This window comes from Eriocheir sinensis, chromosome 12 (assembly GCF_024679095.1).
Source record: "Eriocheir sinensis breed Jianghai 21 chromosome 12, ASM2467909v1, whole genome shotgun sequence".
NCBI lineage: Eukaryota > Metazoa > Arthropoda > Malacostraca > Decapoda > Varunidae > Eriocheir > Eriocheir sinensis.
The window spans coordinates 21591094-21605627 of NC_066520.1; the positions used below are offsets into that span (position 1 = coordinate 21591094).

The 14534-nt window shown below is 39.7% G+C and overlaps 2 protein-coding genes across 2 annotated transcripts; one reads left to right on the top strand and one right to left on the bottom strand.

The window, feature by feature from the left end:
* Positions 1–149: 149 nt before the first annotated feature.
* LOC126997624 (U6 snRNA-associated Sm-like protein LSm7) lies at positions 150–2041 on the top strand. The gene is made up of 3 exons (XM_050858814.1): positions 150–282; positions 1130–1391; positions 1811–2041. Exons 1-3 carry the CDS (start codon positions 274–276, stop codon positions 1948–1950), a joined length of 411 nt encoding a protein of 136 aa, XP_050714771.1. The 5' UTR covers positions 150–273; the 3' UTR covers positions 1951–2041.
* A 1199-nt stretch (positions 2042–3240) lies between these two features.
* On the bottom strand, positions 3241–13119 carry LOC126997623 (endoplasmic reticulum-Golgi intermediate compartment protein 1-like). The gene is made up of 8 exons (XM_050858813.1): positions 12982–13119; positions 11135–11269; positions 10761–10852; positions 9908–10036; positions 9453–9611; positions 8879–8964; positions 8604–8726; positions 3241–8449 (listed from the first exon to the last, which is right to left on the bottom strand). Exons 1-8 carry the CDS (start codon positions 13008–13010, stop codon positions 8342–8344), a joined length of 861 nt encoding a protein of 286 aa, XP_050714770.1. The 5' UTR covers positions 13011–13119; the 3' UTR covers positions 3241–8341.
* Positions 13120–14534: the final 1415 nt, after the last annotated feature.

The window sequence follows — 14534 nt, forward strand, 5'->3', positions numbered from 1 at the left end:
AAAATGCAATAGGTAAAAGGAAAAAGGGAAATGAAAGGAAAAAAATCAACTTCATACTCGTAGCACTCTACAGAGCACAAGGTGTTCTTCGCAGTGAGACGGGCATACTTCTGGAATAATTCCAGGAAGTCTGGATGGATAATTCCTGTGATGTCTGGTGCCAGCAGTTTCTTTCATGATGCCTCGTGTGGGGGCCGAGCACGTCTGGCTGGGCCGATTCAGCCCGCCGCCGGACTCACCGCCTGGCCACCACAACACACACACGTTTGAAGGATGGCGTCGGTGAGAACATTATAACCCTCGTGATGGCTGGCCCACACTCAGGCACTGTATCTTTGAGCTAAGAATCTGTGAACACCCTCAGCCAGCCACAGGGACTATTGCGTCCAGCCCGCCTGGGGGGCGAAGCTCACACGTTTGACAGCCCGGTGTTCCTTCACAACTTCCTTGTATTTGTGTACTACTGACGACTAACAACTTGAATTATAACACATTATAGTGAAACCAAATTGTCGAGTCCGTTTTTGGGTTGGCTCCCGCGGGTCCTTTCCTCCCCTCTCCTCTGACACAGTCCCAACACCTATATCTTCCTCACATATACTTACTTAGGTATACTTAGGTGAGTGCTGGACGCAGGCCCAAGGGCCTCTATATCCAGATCTTCAGTAACAGCTCAAAAAAAACTATGGTATGGACATCTGTGGCGAAACAGACAACTTTGCTTCATAGTTAAAAAACACTTCTTGATGCTGCCAGTGGCGGTCAAGTCTCTTTTCAAATGTATAAATACTTGGGGCCTCTACTACAGAGGAGGGAAGACTATTCCATACATTTACTATCCTATTCATGTTTATGGGGCTACTTAGGCTGTGGAGCTGTGGGTAACACAGGAGAGGCAAAAGTTGGTGTCGGGACTGTGTGGCAGAGCAGAGGGGAGGAAAGGACCCGCGGGAGCCAACCCCAAAACGGACTCGACAATTTTGTTTCACTATAGTTGTGTATATATTGCACTTCTTGAAGCTTCAAAGTTTCTGAGTATAAGTTCCAATAACATTAACAAATGCGAAGGAATACTTTTTTTTCTTATTATTTTTCCTTATGATAATGACTATTCATTTTGACTGAGCAGCAGCAGCAGCAGCCAGCGGGCGAGAGGAGGGAGGGTGGTGGCGGCGGCGGCGGCGGCGGTGGTGGCGGCGGCGGCGGTGGCGGTGGCCGTGATGGGGAGCAGAAGGACAAGAAGAGGAAGGAATCCATTCTGGACCTGAGCAAATACCTGGACAAGGCCATTCGAGTGAAGTTCTCCGGTGGGCGGGAAGCCTCGGGCATTCTTAAGGGGTTTGACCAGCTGCTCAACCTTGTGCTGGACAACACCATAGAGTACCTGAGAGGTGGGCCTCGCTTGCAGTACCCAGCATAGCACTCACTTTGTCTGCGCATAGAAATGAACTTCAGTATTAATTTTCTAAGTACTTGTTGATATCACTGTTATCAAATCTACTGAAGAAAATCAAACAATCACTCAATAAGGGCATACGCTGGGGGGTGCGTTGCCTCACCCACCCTACAAAGAAATTCCAGTAATAGGCCTATGACAATTTCATGAACACATATCGACTTTTTAAGATATCTGAGACTGCATTCCCAGTGACCAATTTTATTATGTTCACTGTAATTATCAACTCCCTTTTTCCCCAGCTCATTAAAAATCCATTAGACCAAATATGACAAGTTAATAAAATCGGTATAATCCACGCCAATAAATTTTAAGTATTAAATATACGTGTTTGTAATTACTGTCATTTCCCAGATCCCGATGACCCATACAAGCTAACGGAAGACACCAAGGAGCGTGGGTTGGTGGTGTGTCGAGGCACAGCGGTGGTGCTGATCTGCCCCATGGATGGGTGCGAGGCCATTGCCAACCCTTTCATCCAGCAGGACACCTAGTCACTTACCGCACTGAGGGGGCCTGGTGGGGGGGAGCATCTTGGGAAGTGGGTTCTCATATTAAATGTATGGTTCTCATGCAGTAACATATTATTGATTTTTATTTAATTCTTAATATTTTGTACGCGTCTATAAATAATTATTGCAGTCAATTCATATTATTGAAAACATGAATGAAGCAGTCATACTACTTTCATATCTTTAGTTTTTTCTTGGTTGTTAAATGAGAGTAAAGGAACGAGGCAGTGGTTCAAGTACAGTATTCACATGGTATATTAGTACAAAGTGCCATAAGTTTTGAGCAATCTCTGTACAACAAGTATGTATTCTGTATCCTATGGAATTTTTTACATCCATATTGTATGAAACAGCTTCAGTGATCAAATGGCAAGTTTTGACATGGTTTTGTGTGAAAATCATTGAATAACAAAGTGCAGAAATCTTGGTATTTATTAACCTCTCCAAGTTGCTTCATTACTTCTAAATTTGAGTGATGAATTTTGGGGTCAATCATTCACTTATGCCATTCACTGGCCACCTTCACAAAGGCCACAGACACTGATCCTGAGGGCATCCTTCAGTTTGGTCTGGATCTGATTATTGATTATGGTGCCCTTGTATTCACTAAACCCATCTTCAGTGCATACAGTAGCATTTGAAGCCAAGTTTCTTCTTGGCTAAGACCCTGAGGTCATTATTCTCCACATCAATACATTTGACTTTGAAGAATCTCCCAAGGGTAGTGGCCAAACGCCTTGGCCTTCACCACCACCTTTACACAAACTCAACTCTGCCTGGCTGCTATCACTGCCATTTCCTTCATCTCCCTCCAACCACATTAGTAGAGATCTGCAGTGCAGTATGCCTGAGCTGCTCTCAATCGCTCCTAAATTTCGCTTTTATTTAAATTTGTTGTACTTGCATGTACTTACCACCATTAGTCTTACTAAGCATTTCTGTGCTCATAAAATGACAAAATGTAGTCTGATATTACTTGCATAAATCTATTTCCTAATGTATCACATTCCACATTCATTTTTTTTATTCTGCCTTTGGAACCGGTAGGCTTTCTTGGTGGGGCCTGATGGTTGGCCCCAGCCCGTTATGGCACAGGCAAGTGTTTATAGTGGTGCAATCTTGCTTGACTCATGCTTCCCCACCCCCCATGCTCATTTCTGATCCTCTTAGAGCAACCCGCATCCTCCTGAACGCAGCCCACACACTAACCACTCAGCCACCTGCTCATGTGTTTTCTTATTTTTAGGGATGATTTCCATTGAGATACATTAATAAAGGTTAAATCACAATTTATTAAGCACCAAAGATAGAGCTAATCATTTTCTACAAAAAGTATACACACACACTTTAATGATGTGACAGGGGTACATTACTGCCACATCCCACTGGAATGCCACGCTCACATCTTGAACAGTTTGTTGACAGACTCAAAGCAAAAAATGCCAATATATTTTCTGAGTTGAAAATTTGACCTTGCACCCCTGGATGAGAGGACTCTTAAAAATATAACAAACATAGTTCCATTAGTACCAACATCCCTTGAAATTTGAAATAATACAAAATTTTACTTGTACCACAAATGTGCATTTTCTCAAGTGTTAGTACAAACTACCTTTACCAAAAGTACTGAACCCTTCCCTCACCAACCCCCCAAAACAAAGTATTTATGTACAATAAAAAAATAGAGGTGTATGAATAATTAAATACATACTTCAGTAGGCAGTAAAATCTTTTTAATATACTAAACAACTCAAAAATTTTAACAAGAATATTCAGACACTATGACTAAGCACATAAAATAAGAGGTGGCATGTTATTTTTCGGCCAATAATGCAACCAACCTGTGCTCAAACAACACAAATGATGATTATTAGCCTGCTCCAGCTGTATCACAACTCAATCAGTGTTGAAAGGTTAACAAAGTTGCTAAAAAGAATCATGATGAAATCTAACTAAAATTCTTGATGGTCAAATAGTTCCTTGATGATTTTGGAGTGGCTGACTACATGGTCTTAGATGTGAGGTAAAGGCATACAATGAGCTGCCTCGGTGCTCACTCTTACTGGGCCATGAACCTATGGCGGGTAAGAACCCACAACTCTAGGAAACAGGGAAGTGACATCCAGGCTTCTATAGTTTACCTTCTCTGGGTACCCAATTATCAGTCAGGCTAAAAGGGAGGGTGAGCTGGGTACTGATGGCCCTAAGCCAGGATCAAAACCAAGCACAGATAGGCAATCAGGGCTACTACACCATGGATCTCCTCATCACTGATTATTCAGTCCTTTGGTCACTGTTCAGTTAAGCTCACTACATATCCACCTGTTAATTCTAATGCCTACTCATGTTACTTTCATCACAAGGATAACTACAGCAAGTGTCTCCCAACTTTCCCAATCCATATTACATCATTTCCAGATTTGTCCTTTTCTCTTTCACCTCAACATATTCTAAAACTCTTTTAACTTCCCATGAGGGCAACATCTCCTCTATCTATCTATATCCGAGAAGTTTTGTTCCCTCTGGAAACTCCACCTGAGGGGTGGCTATGGCAGATCATGTGGCCACACCACTTCCAATTATTATAGATACTCGTATTTCCTGCAGGGACTTTAATAACTGACGAAGGAAACCACAGGCATAAGAAATTGAGTATTTCTGAGAGAAATTATGATCATGACCATATCAAACCAAAGTGGAAACATGAAATTACAGATAAGCTTTTCACCCACCAGAAGCTTAAGATCAGGTAAAGTGCAGAAGCTAGCGTTATCAGTGGAAAGCAAGCAATGCTCAAATCAGAGGCAGCATTCTTATCCAGCGCAAGTGTTACACCATTATGCCATCTACAGGAGGTTTACCGACAGCTGTTTGAGAAGTAAAGTATGACAAATAAAGTAAAATAGGGGGATCCCCAAACTTAATGCCACTCTTGGTTGAAGATTATGTGTGTGTGTGTGTGTATATAGATGGAAAATTCAAATGGCTGGCTGGAATACAAAGGCACTGTCACAATGAGAGGGAAGTAGCACATATCATCGTTATGTGAATGTTGAGCCAATGCTCCTGTGACTTGTCCTGTTCTAAAAATGGCTGCCAGCCAATATATAGTGCAAGCTGTTCTTGGTGACTAATACCAATTGCATAAAAAGAACAGCCGTGTAGTCTCACTGGAATTAGATTTGTGACAATTATAAATGTCCATTGAATTTTTTAACTTGTGATTTCAATTCAGTAACATGATTCAAACAGTTACCAGCCCTCAGTAAAATCTTTATCATTTGACAGTCTAATGATCTGAACAAAATGAAAACACAGCAGAGTGATGCTGATCTAAAAGAAGCAAAAGCAGCACACCAGCAGTGGGCCAGTGTGCCACTGCTGCTTTGTGCAAGGCTTGCCGCCGGGTTACTTGGCCAGGGATGAGGCGGCCTGCTATGGAATGTCTCCTGAGCTAAAATTATTCATATCTTAAAATTATCCTACAGATGGCAATGTAAACTACTTGACAACTTTTTTTTCACTATATCTGAGACAGAGTTGTTTCAAATCAACATAAAAATACTGAGAGTATTATGAAGTGACCCTTGTGCCAAGTGACCTAGCATTTGCAATGTACAAATTAGTTACAAAAATTAGTCATGTTAAAAATAAGTGGCTTTTCCAGAAATGAAAAATTTTGAATGAAATTGTTATAAAACTGCATTCCTTTCAGCATAACTCTGCTGACAGCAACATCATCTTATTTCAAGTTTTGTACTACATTACAAAGGTTTAGCTTAACTTGGTTAAAAGGTCATTTAACATGAAATATTTAAAGACACAAAGACTATTGCAGTATAGCCTTTCATTATAAAAAAAAATATATAGATACTTAGATGAAGTAAATAATATAAATAAAAATTCATTTTCCTATATATATTGGCAGTATGTTTAAATAAGCAATTCTAATAGGTTGTTTTACAAACCTAACAAACATTAATTTTCCAGTAACATTATAATCGCTGATACTGAACTCAATAAAATTACTAAAAAACAACAACTATCCCTGCTTTACTCAAACAACATGAAAGTCAAGGTCAGGGTGAGGGAGTCAGTGTCTTGCTGCAGCAGAACGGAACAACAAGCGCTGCTGTTGTGGTCACGCCGTGGATTACATACCTGCATTTTGATTACTCATCTGTGCAAACATTTTGATTGGTTTGGAAAAAACTCACTTCTATTCCAATACTAGAAGTGAAGATACAAGAGGTTACTTCCCTGACCCCATATTATGCCATCTAAAGCCTTCAGTATTTTGATTAGTTTTCTCAAATATCACGGCTAAAGTTAATTTCTGTCCTAAATATTAGTATGTAGTTATTGCATGCATGGGTTGCTAAAACCAAAATGTCTTCAGACTTGTAGAAGGAAAGCATTCACAGTAAAACACATCAATGCTGATTTCCCTTGAGTGGCAAAAAGGTTAAGTTCTACATTGTTTAGTCTTGACAGTGAAAAACAAACCAAAAAAAATATAAATCTATGGCTATGCTCTACAAGTAGTTGGAATGCAATAAAAATGCCCAGAACAGCAGACACTATAGCCCGCTTGGCCTTGATCTATGAGATGTTCTGAACTTACAGTAGAGAAAAATGTCATTATCAATTACTCTGTCAAAGATATCACAGTTTATTTTCCCATTTCATTTCCACGTACTAGAAAGGCTAAGAACCAACCCATTCTTGGTGGAGAGCATAGTGACCAATGAAGATGACAGCGATGAATGATACTAAGAATGCAATGCTGTTTTAAGATGACATGATGCAAAATTACACAAAAGGAACAATGAGGTAGTCTGGGCTCTTCTGTCTGTGGATACGAAAGTCAGTGTGGCAGGCAGCACAACCCTACAAAATTTCAGGTTAACCTTACTGGGCACACTGAGAAACAATTAGAGAAGCTTGGCAATACTGGCTGCATGACTGCCCTGCATGACAAAATGTTAACTGCAGAAAGCTTAATTAAAGGACGAAATATTCAGATGCCTTCACATGGTGACTTATGACCTGTGGAGACCAATGTCAATTATTCCATTTGCATTATCTGGTTCTTCAGACAGTAAGGCTGAGCGAGATTTCATGGTGATATGAACACTCAGATCAACACAACAATGACAGCTTATTTCTTAACTATGACCTACATGCTAGTGAAACTTGATGACGACAAACCCATACATTGTTGTCAGTCAGATATAATTTTAGATTATTCCCAATCATTGCCTCCCAGTCTACTCTTTTACTAATAAAAGTTTCCCAACACAATCAGTCTCATTCTCTTTTCCAGTATCTACACAAAACCTCTATTTCATCATCTGTCATTTTGCCTGCCAGCTCCTTAGCCTTCCTTACCCATGCCTTTTCTAGGACCACAAACAAGGGTGGAATAAATATCTTGGGGCCGACCATGGACATGCACAATGAATTTTTTTCTGATTGCGCCTGTCCACCAGCTACTGATGGATTTCTAAACAATACATTATGAAGTTGAGAAACTCCCTTCCCACAACTCCCATGCCTAGCAACGTGTGTATATATATTGCATGAGAGTGTGTGTGTGTGTGTGTGTGTGTACATGTGTAAAGGGGTGTGATTTGTGTGTGTGTGCACTGTATGGGTAAATGAATTAAGGAAGACTTACAAACTAATCACATTTTTCCTGCAACCTTAATATCAAAACAACCAAGCTATTCCACCCGGCAGAGGGAAGCTTTAATGTCGGCAATGCAGCGCTGACACAAATAATTATAATCACTAAGATATCAGAAAATGCAGTTACCAGTTTACATCTTGGTAAAAAAGAAAATCTTCTTCCAACTCTTCCAACAAACACACTTTCAGGAAATATAACATACACAGTCATCAAAGGCAAGATTGTCACCAACTGTTTGTCATGAGAATGTTCTCTAATCTAGTGTACTCACACACACTACTTTTTTTTACTTCTTACCTTTTCAGTCAAGGGATTTGATTGCCTCAAGTCCCTTCAACTACACACACACTCACACACACACACACACACACACAGGCACACACAAAAACATCAAAATAATGAAAATGGGAAGACTTACAATGGAGATCTTTAGACTATGTAACAGTGATGTCCTCATACTTTGTTTCATCAAGATAAAACTAATGTGACATCTCATTTACTTAAAATTATGCTACGACAGTAACAGTACAACAGTCAAAGCTTCAGTATCAAAAAGGTTGAGTGGAAGGTCATACAAATTGAAGAAAGCGTTATGAAAAGAAATGAAACCCATGATCTAACCGTCTACTTACTCTCCAAGTACTTAGGAGACAGAAATGCGTTCATACCTACTTAAAAGATTCAGCTCTGTTTCCCAATTTCAATTTTCTTGATGATTTGCCAAGCTGAGAAGACTAGAGAGTCAATAATGCCTGCCACGGTGAAGGTTCCTCCAATGATGGCACAGGTCTGAAAATGAAACCATCAACATTATCAGAAAAATCAATATCTATAAAAATGAAACAAAAAAATAGGCACAATTTGTTAATACATGAGGCTTATGGGTTTGGTGGAAGCAGGTGGTGGAACAGATAAAGATTTGACATGGGATTAATATTTTTACCTTGGTTATAAAGGAATAGAAGGGTTGTCTCTTCCTGAGGTACTTGACGGTGATGGGGGTGAGGTCATACTTGAACCACAGCGCTGGTACCACACGGCCACCATGCCCAAAGGAGATGTAACTCTGCAAAAGAAGATACTTATTTACCATTCATAAAAGTAGAGTGGTAGATGTATGCTCAGAGAGAAATAAATAGACAGACAGTTTGGCAGGCAAGCAGGAACACACCCACCCACACACACACACACACACACAGTAGGGAAGGACTTTCTTACCCTATAGGCATGGGTGTACTGGTATGCGATGGATTCTTCATGTATTGTCGGCACAACTTTCATAACATAATCATGAGACTCCAGCGCTGTAAAAGAAAAACAATACACAAATTTAACTCGTCCCAGAGAGAGACTTAGGGAGTTCACTTATGATAGATGGCGGCAGTATTTGAAGAGTGGCTCCCCCTAAAATGAATCGTCTATATAGTCACTTCCGACCTTAGGACCGTAGCATAAATATAGTTACGCTGCATGACAGATGTTTTAACTATCGTCTAACTCTACCTACTACCTATATATTGACTCTACCGTAATCTGGAAGTGTTGTTATATTTCTGCCATACAAAACTGACTGAGTGAATACTGGACTGTCTATATATAGTTTCACCACCGTCTTAGGGTTAACAGAATTATGATACCCTCATTTGCAACTTTTCATAATGTTATAAAGTTTGTAATTCGGTAAAGATCCTTAACTAACTAATGGGGAGCTTAAACCCATTGGCATGTCACTTCACTCACTCGCTAAAGTAAAGACAGCAAAGTAAAGATGCTTACTGGTATAAATACTTACAGTTCCCATCAAGTTTGGAGCGATATTGGAGAGCATTGAATTTGCCAATGATGTCTGGGTGGTTCAACTTGCTGCCAAAACGAACCTCGTGGATTATGTGGGCAAAGTCAATCTCATCAGGCTGCTTGTCTGCTGAGTGTGTTGATACATGGAAATTCCCTGCAATGAAAAAGGAAAATTTTGTTTAGTTGGTCATCATAGAGGGAGGTTTTAAAATGGTGAATATTTCCTTCAATGGGACAGCCCTCTTTTAATGATTCAAAAGTTCTAGAGGCTAAAAATGAAACTTGCTGATAAGTATGGAGTAACCAGTAATGAAAAACAGAATACTAGCCCCCCTATGCAAACAAATTCGATTCATAAAACTTATCTCCTAGTTATGCTATGTAATAATGGTGATATATATACTACATGGCTTAAGAAATATGCATACTCTTCACGGTTACACTACTGACCTGGTACCTTATTAATGAGAAAGTTGGCTTCAAATATACAACCCTTGTCACCAACAGGGTTCTTAATCGTGTTCTCCACAAACCCTACTTCGTGGCGGCCGAGGTCATCCTGAATATCCAACCCGAGATCTGCAATGAGAGAAGGGAGCGCTTGAAAACTTATAAGAGGTACAGTTTCTGGTATACTCTTTAACCTGGTAGCAGCGGGGATCATGATTCTTAATGGTCCCTCTAAGCGAGAAAAATGAGAAAAAATCACCCCTCACACAAACCATTTCATAATATATATCAAAGTATTTGTGATCAGTTTATGTATCATCTATTTTTGGGGGTTAAAATCATGGCACAAATTTGGCCCGTCGCTGCTACATGGTAAAGCCACAAATTTGGCCAGTCGCAGCTACCAGGTTAAGGTGTGTAAGCTAGAAGAGCAGGAAGGGTTATAAGTCAATTAAGGTATATCAGGTAAAAGGAGGAGTGCTATATATATGAAACTCAATGGAACTAAATGAGAAGGAAGTGAGATATACATAACTTATGGAGGTACAGTTTCTGGTATACTCTTTTACTATGGTGTGTAAGCTAGAAGAGCAGGAAGGGTTATATGTACAATTCAATTAAGGTATATCAGGTTAAAGATCACAGGTTAAAAGAAGAGGGTGATAAAGTAGAGGAAGTAAAAGGAGAAGGAAGGAGGTGAGGATTCTGGGGTGAAAGGAGGAAAATACATGACGCAGGAAAGAGAGAGGAGTGTCTTTAGGGAGGGAGAGAAGGACAATACAATGTAAGTAGAAGAAAAAGAAGAAGGGGGAAGCAATAATACTCCAGTCTCCACACATGCTGGTACACTTACATTCACACTTGATACGAGGCAGCTCTACTTTGATGTACACAGGAATCCTCTCAGCTGTCTCTCCTGGGTTGTCGACATGTAGTTCCTGTACTCTGAAAAGATATATAACTACCATCAAAATCTGCTGTGCCTTCCTTACTATCAATGTTTTACTTGTAACAATGAGTAATGAATTAGGTGAAATAAGAAAATCAACTGCTTTTTATATTTTTCTGCCTAAGTTACCCCTTTTTACCTAGATATGTTTTTCATTGTATGCAAATAGGTACCAGACACAAGACAGTTAAAAGTTGGCTGTATCTAAAACCCGCAGCCACGCCTAATCTTGGATATATGGCAATTTTTATATATACATTAAATAAATATGCACTCACAGCTCTCCAGATAAGTAGTGGAAGAACTCCAGGAACAGCAGCAACAGCATGAACGTGACACATATGATGCTGATCACTGCTCCGGTCACCGTGGGCTGTGTCAAGTCCTTGGGCACTTTACGGTAGATGTCGAACCTTCACAGGAAGAGAAAGAGAATCCATGTAAATGAGGCTGACTGTTTTTCGTAATGCATATAATTTCATGAATATTTCCAACTACATACATATAAAATGGAGATGAAAGTTAAAGAGAAATGAAATGCAGAGTAAAATATCTAGAATTAAAATACACAATACTGTTTCCTTTACGGTAACATAAAAGCAATAAACAATGCTACTTCCCTTACTGTAAATACACAATGCAGAAAGCACTATATGAAAATTAAAATGCACACTACTAAATAATACACAACCTCTCAACCACAAGCTAAACACCGTTCCCATTTCCCACTAAGCCACACGACACCAATAAAAGAAGCTTACAGAGTGATTTCAAAAGTTGAGGAATATTACACTATCTGTCACCCTAGCACAAAAAATGAATAGGTATGCTTTCTAAATTTCAGCTAAACCATCTCCATTATAAGCATCTAGATTAGTATAGTATAGACCTCAAACACTTGGTAATCTATTTTAGTTTACACTCTAAATAACATCAATCTGGTTTTCTTATAATGCAACCTTTAACATTACTTAATCTGCTTATCCACTATAAACATCTGCATTAGTACAACCTCCAACATATGCTTTGGTTTACTTTACATATAACATCAAGATCTAGCTGTTTCTATACAACCTCTAACATTACCCAGCCTGCCTGCCCCCCCTTCCTCCTCCCTCCACACACACACACACACACACACACACACACACACGAGGAACAGCTTTCACTCCACCCACACACCACCAGTAAGGACACTCCACCCAGTCTATACCCCCACACAGCTTAACCCTTGCCCTGAACCTCTATACTATGAGATTATGGTTGCAAGGAGTTAACAGAGGGTGAGTAGGTACATGATAGTAAGTAGATAAGAGTAAGTATACCTAGCCAGACAGTATGAATGTAAGAGTAAGCAATTTAGTAAGATCTTGTCACTAAACTCAGACAATTGTGATCTCTGGTGTGTATAGTTTCCCTTTAGTCTTTCTGTCCACTTACTAAACCATATTTGAAAAGGTTATTATAGTATTCAGTATGTAAACAATAACCATCAGTTCAGCAAGATTTTGGCACTTAAACTCAGGCAATTGTGATCTCTGGTGTTAATCCTCCCTTTAAATAGCCTTTGTAATACGTTAAGACACATATGAAGCAGTAAATAAAGGTAAAATACTCAATATAATCATTAAGAAATAGACCAAACTTGACATTACTGGTTTCATACACTTCACCAAGATCCCTAATGCCAAGTTTTCCTTTAAATAGTCTCCGTATCACCTAAAACCATATATGAAATGGTTAAAAAGAAGGTAAAATACTCAAAATAAACATAAGGAAATAGACCAAACTTGACATTACTGGTTTCATACACTTCACCAAGATCCCGAAATAGACCAAACTTGACACTACTGGTTTCATACACTTCACCAAGATCCCTAATGCCAAGTTTTCCTTTAAATAGTCTCCGTATCACCTAAAACCATATATGAAAAGGTAAAAGAAGGTAAAAATAAATAAATAAATAAATAAACAAGGAAATAAAGTACTGATATACCCGGACTTGACACTACCGGCTTTGCTTCACCACACCACAACAGCCTCGCGTCAAGTCCTCTGCCTCCCTGATGGTGTTAAGTGCTTCATGAGGGTAATAATGGCCTCGTGATGTCCTTTTTCCAGTTACCTTCTCACGTCAAAGCTGAAGAGGCCCATGTTGGCTGGCCCGCGCGTCCTTCCGCCTCCCTCAGCTGTCTGTGTTTACTGCCACGACCGCACACACGAGGCTCGACTTACGACGGTCGCGCATAGCCGTCTACGGTGGTCGTATTTATATTGGTGTTACAAGACACTTTGCCATCTCACATCACCTATTTCTAAAGGTCAAAGAGGGGATCAATCGGGCTCTAATGAGTGTTTCTTTAACTTCTCGGTACAGAAGAAGGGTCAGACTACCACCAGGGTCATAAAAGTACTCCTGGAAATGCCACAAACTCCTACGAAAAGCCTTGTCAAATATGTGAACTTGGGCGACTAAATGTTTAGCAATATATGAGTTCTTCGCATTAAATAAAAAAGAAAGGAATTGATTGATTGATAGTTTATTGTCGCAAGTCAACAACAAAGGAGAAGGGAGGAACATGCCATCCCAACCCCCAGGCAGATATACAATGGTAGGGGACAAGTGCTAGAAAAATAAAATTAAATAAACGCCTTGAGTTAGTCAGGGGGAAGGAATATTATAGTAACGTGTGATGAAGTTAAAGCTACGGGAATGGATTGTCAGTATTTCGAAAAGTGTATAATGTCCATAGAAACAGTTTAAATGGAGGAATAGAAGTGCGTTACGGGTTTTTGACGGCTAAAACTGGTCTAATAGATGATTTTTTTATGACTTCCGTACCATATAAGATACTTAGCCTACCTCTGTTCTTTTGATTAAACTGTTTCTATAGGTAATACACGTTTTTTGGGGGTAATGGTAATCCTTGTATGTAACTTTCAGCTCATTCACTCGATCGTTTCTATAGCACTTTTTATTTTAACTAGCACTGGTAACCTCATATTCTACTGCTTGATTAGAATGGGTTATGTAAGTGCTATGTATGTTAAAAAGCTCACTACGGGGACTAAAGCAAAACTGTGGAATACTCTGACTTGCGAGATGTCTTCACACTTACGATGTTGCCTCCACCTTTGGCACGTCGTTCTGTCATTGGTCGATCTACTTTTTTTTTTTTTCTTCTTCCTCTCTTACGGGGGAGTTCATTATCCGGACCCACAGCTGCATATTGGTTACTTTTGCATAATGTTAATAACTGGGATGAGGAAATAGCGCAGGTGTTTCACAGGGGGAGGGGCGCACCACCACACACATTTTTCACCCACCTAAATCTGAAAGTCTAAATCTGAAAGCCTAAATCTGAATGGGTTGATTTGCCTCCTTTGGTTAGACTAAAATATTAACGGAGGGGGAGTGGGAGGGGGTTGAAAAGGGGGCAAATCTCCTTTAGTTTGTTAGGTTACAATTGTTAGATGCAATTGATTTTGATAAATGTAATTAAATAAATGGAGTTAGACCGTCCAGGCCTCTTGTATCTTTACCATAGTAGCTACACTATGCTGGAGCCCGTATGCCACAGATTAACTCTTATGTATGCAAATAATGGAATATCTGGTTCATGTCAGGGAGTCTAGAGGAGTCTTACTGTTTTTGCCTCAGATGTCAAAGTCATTGGT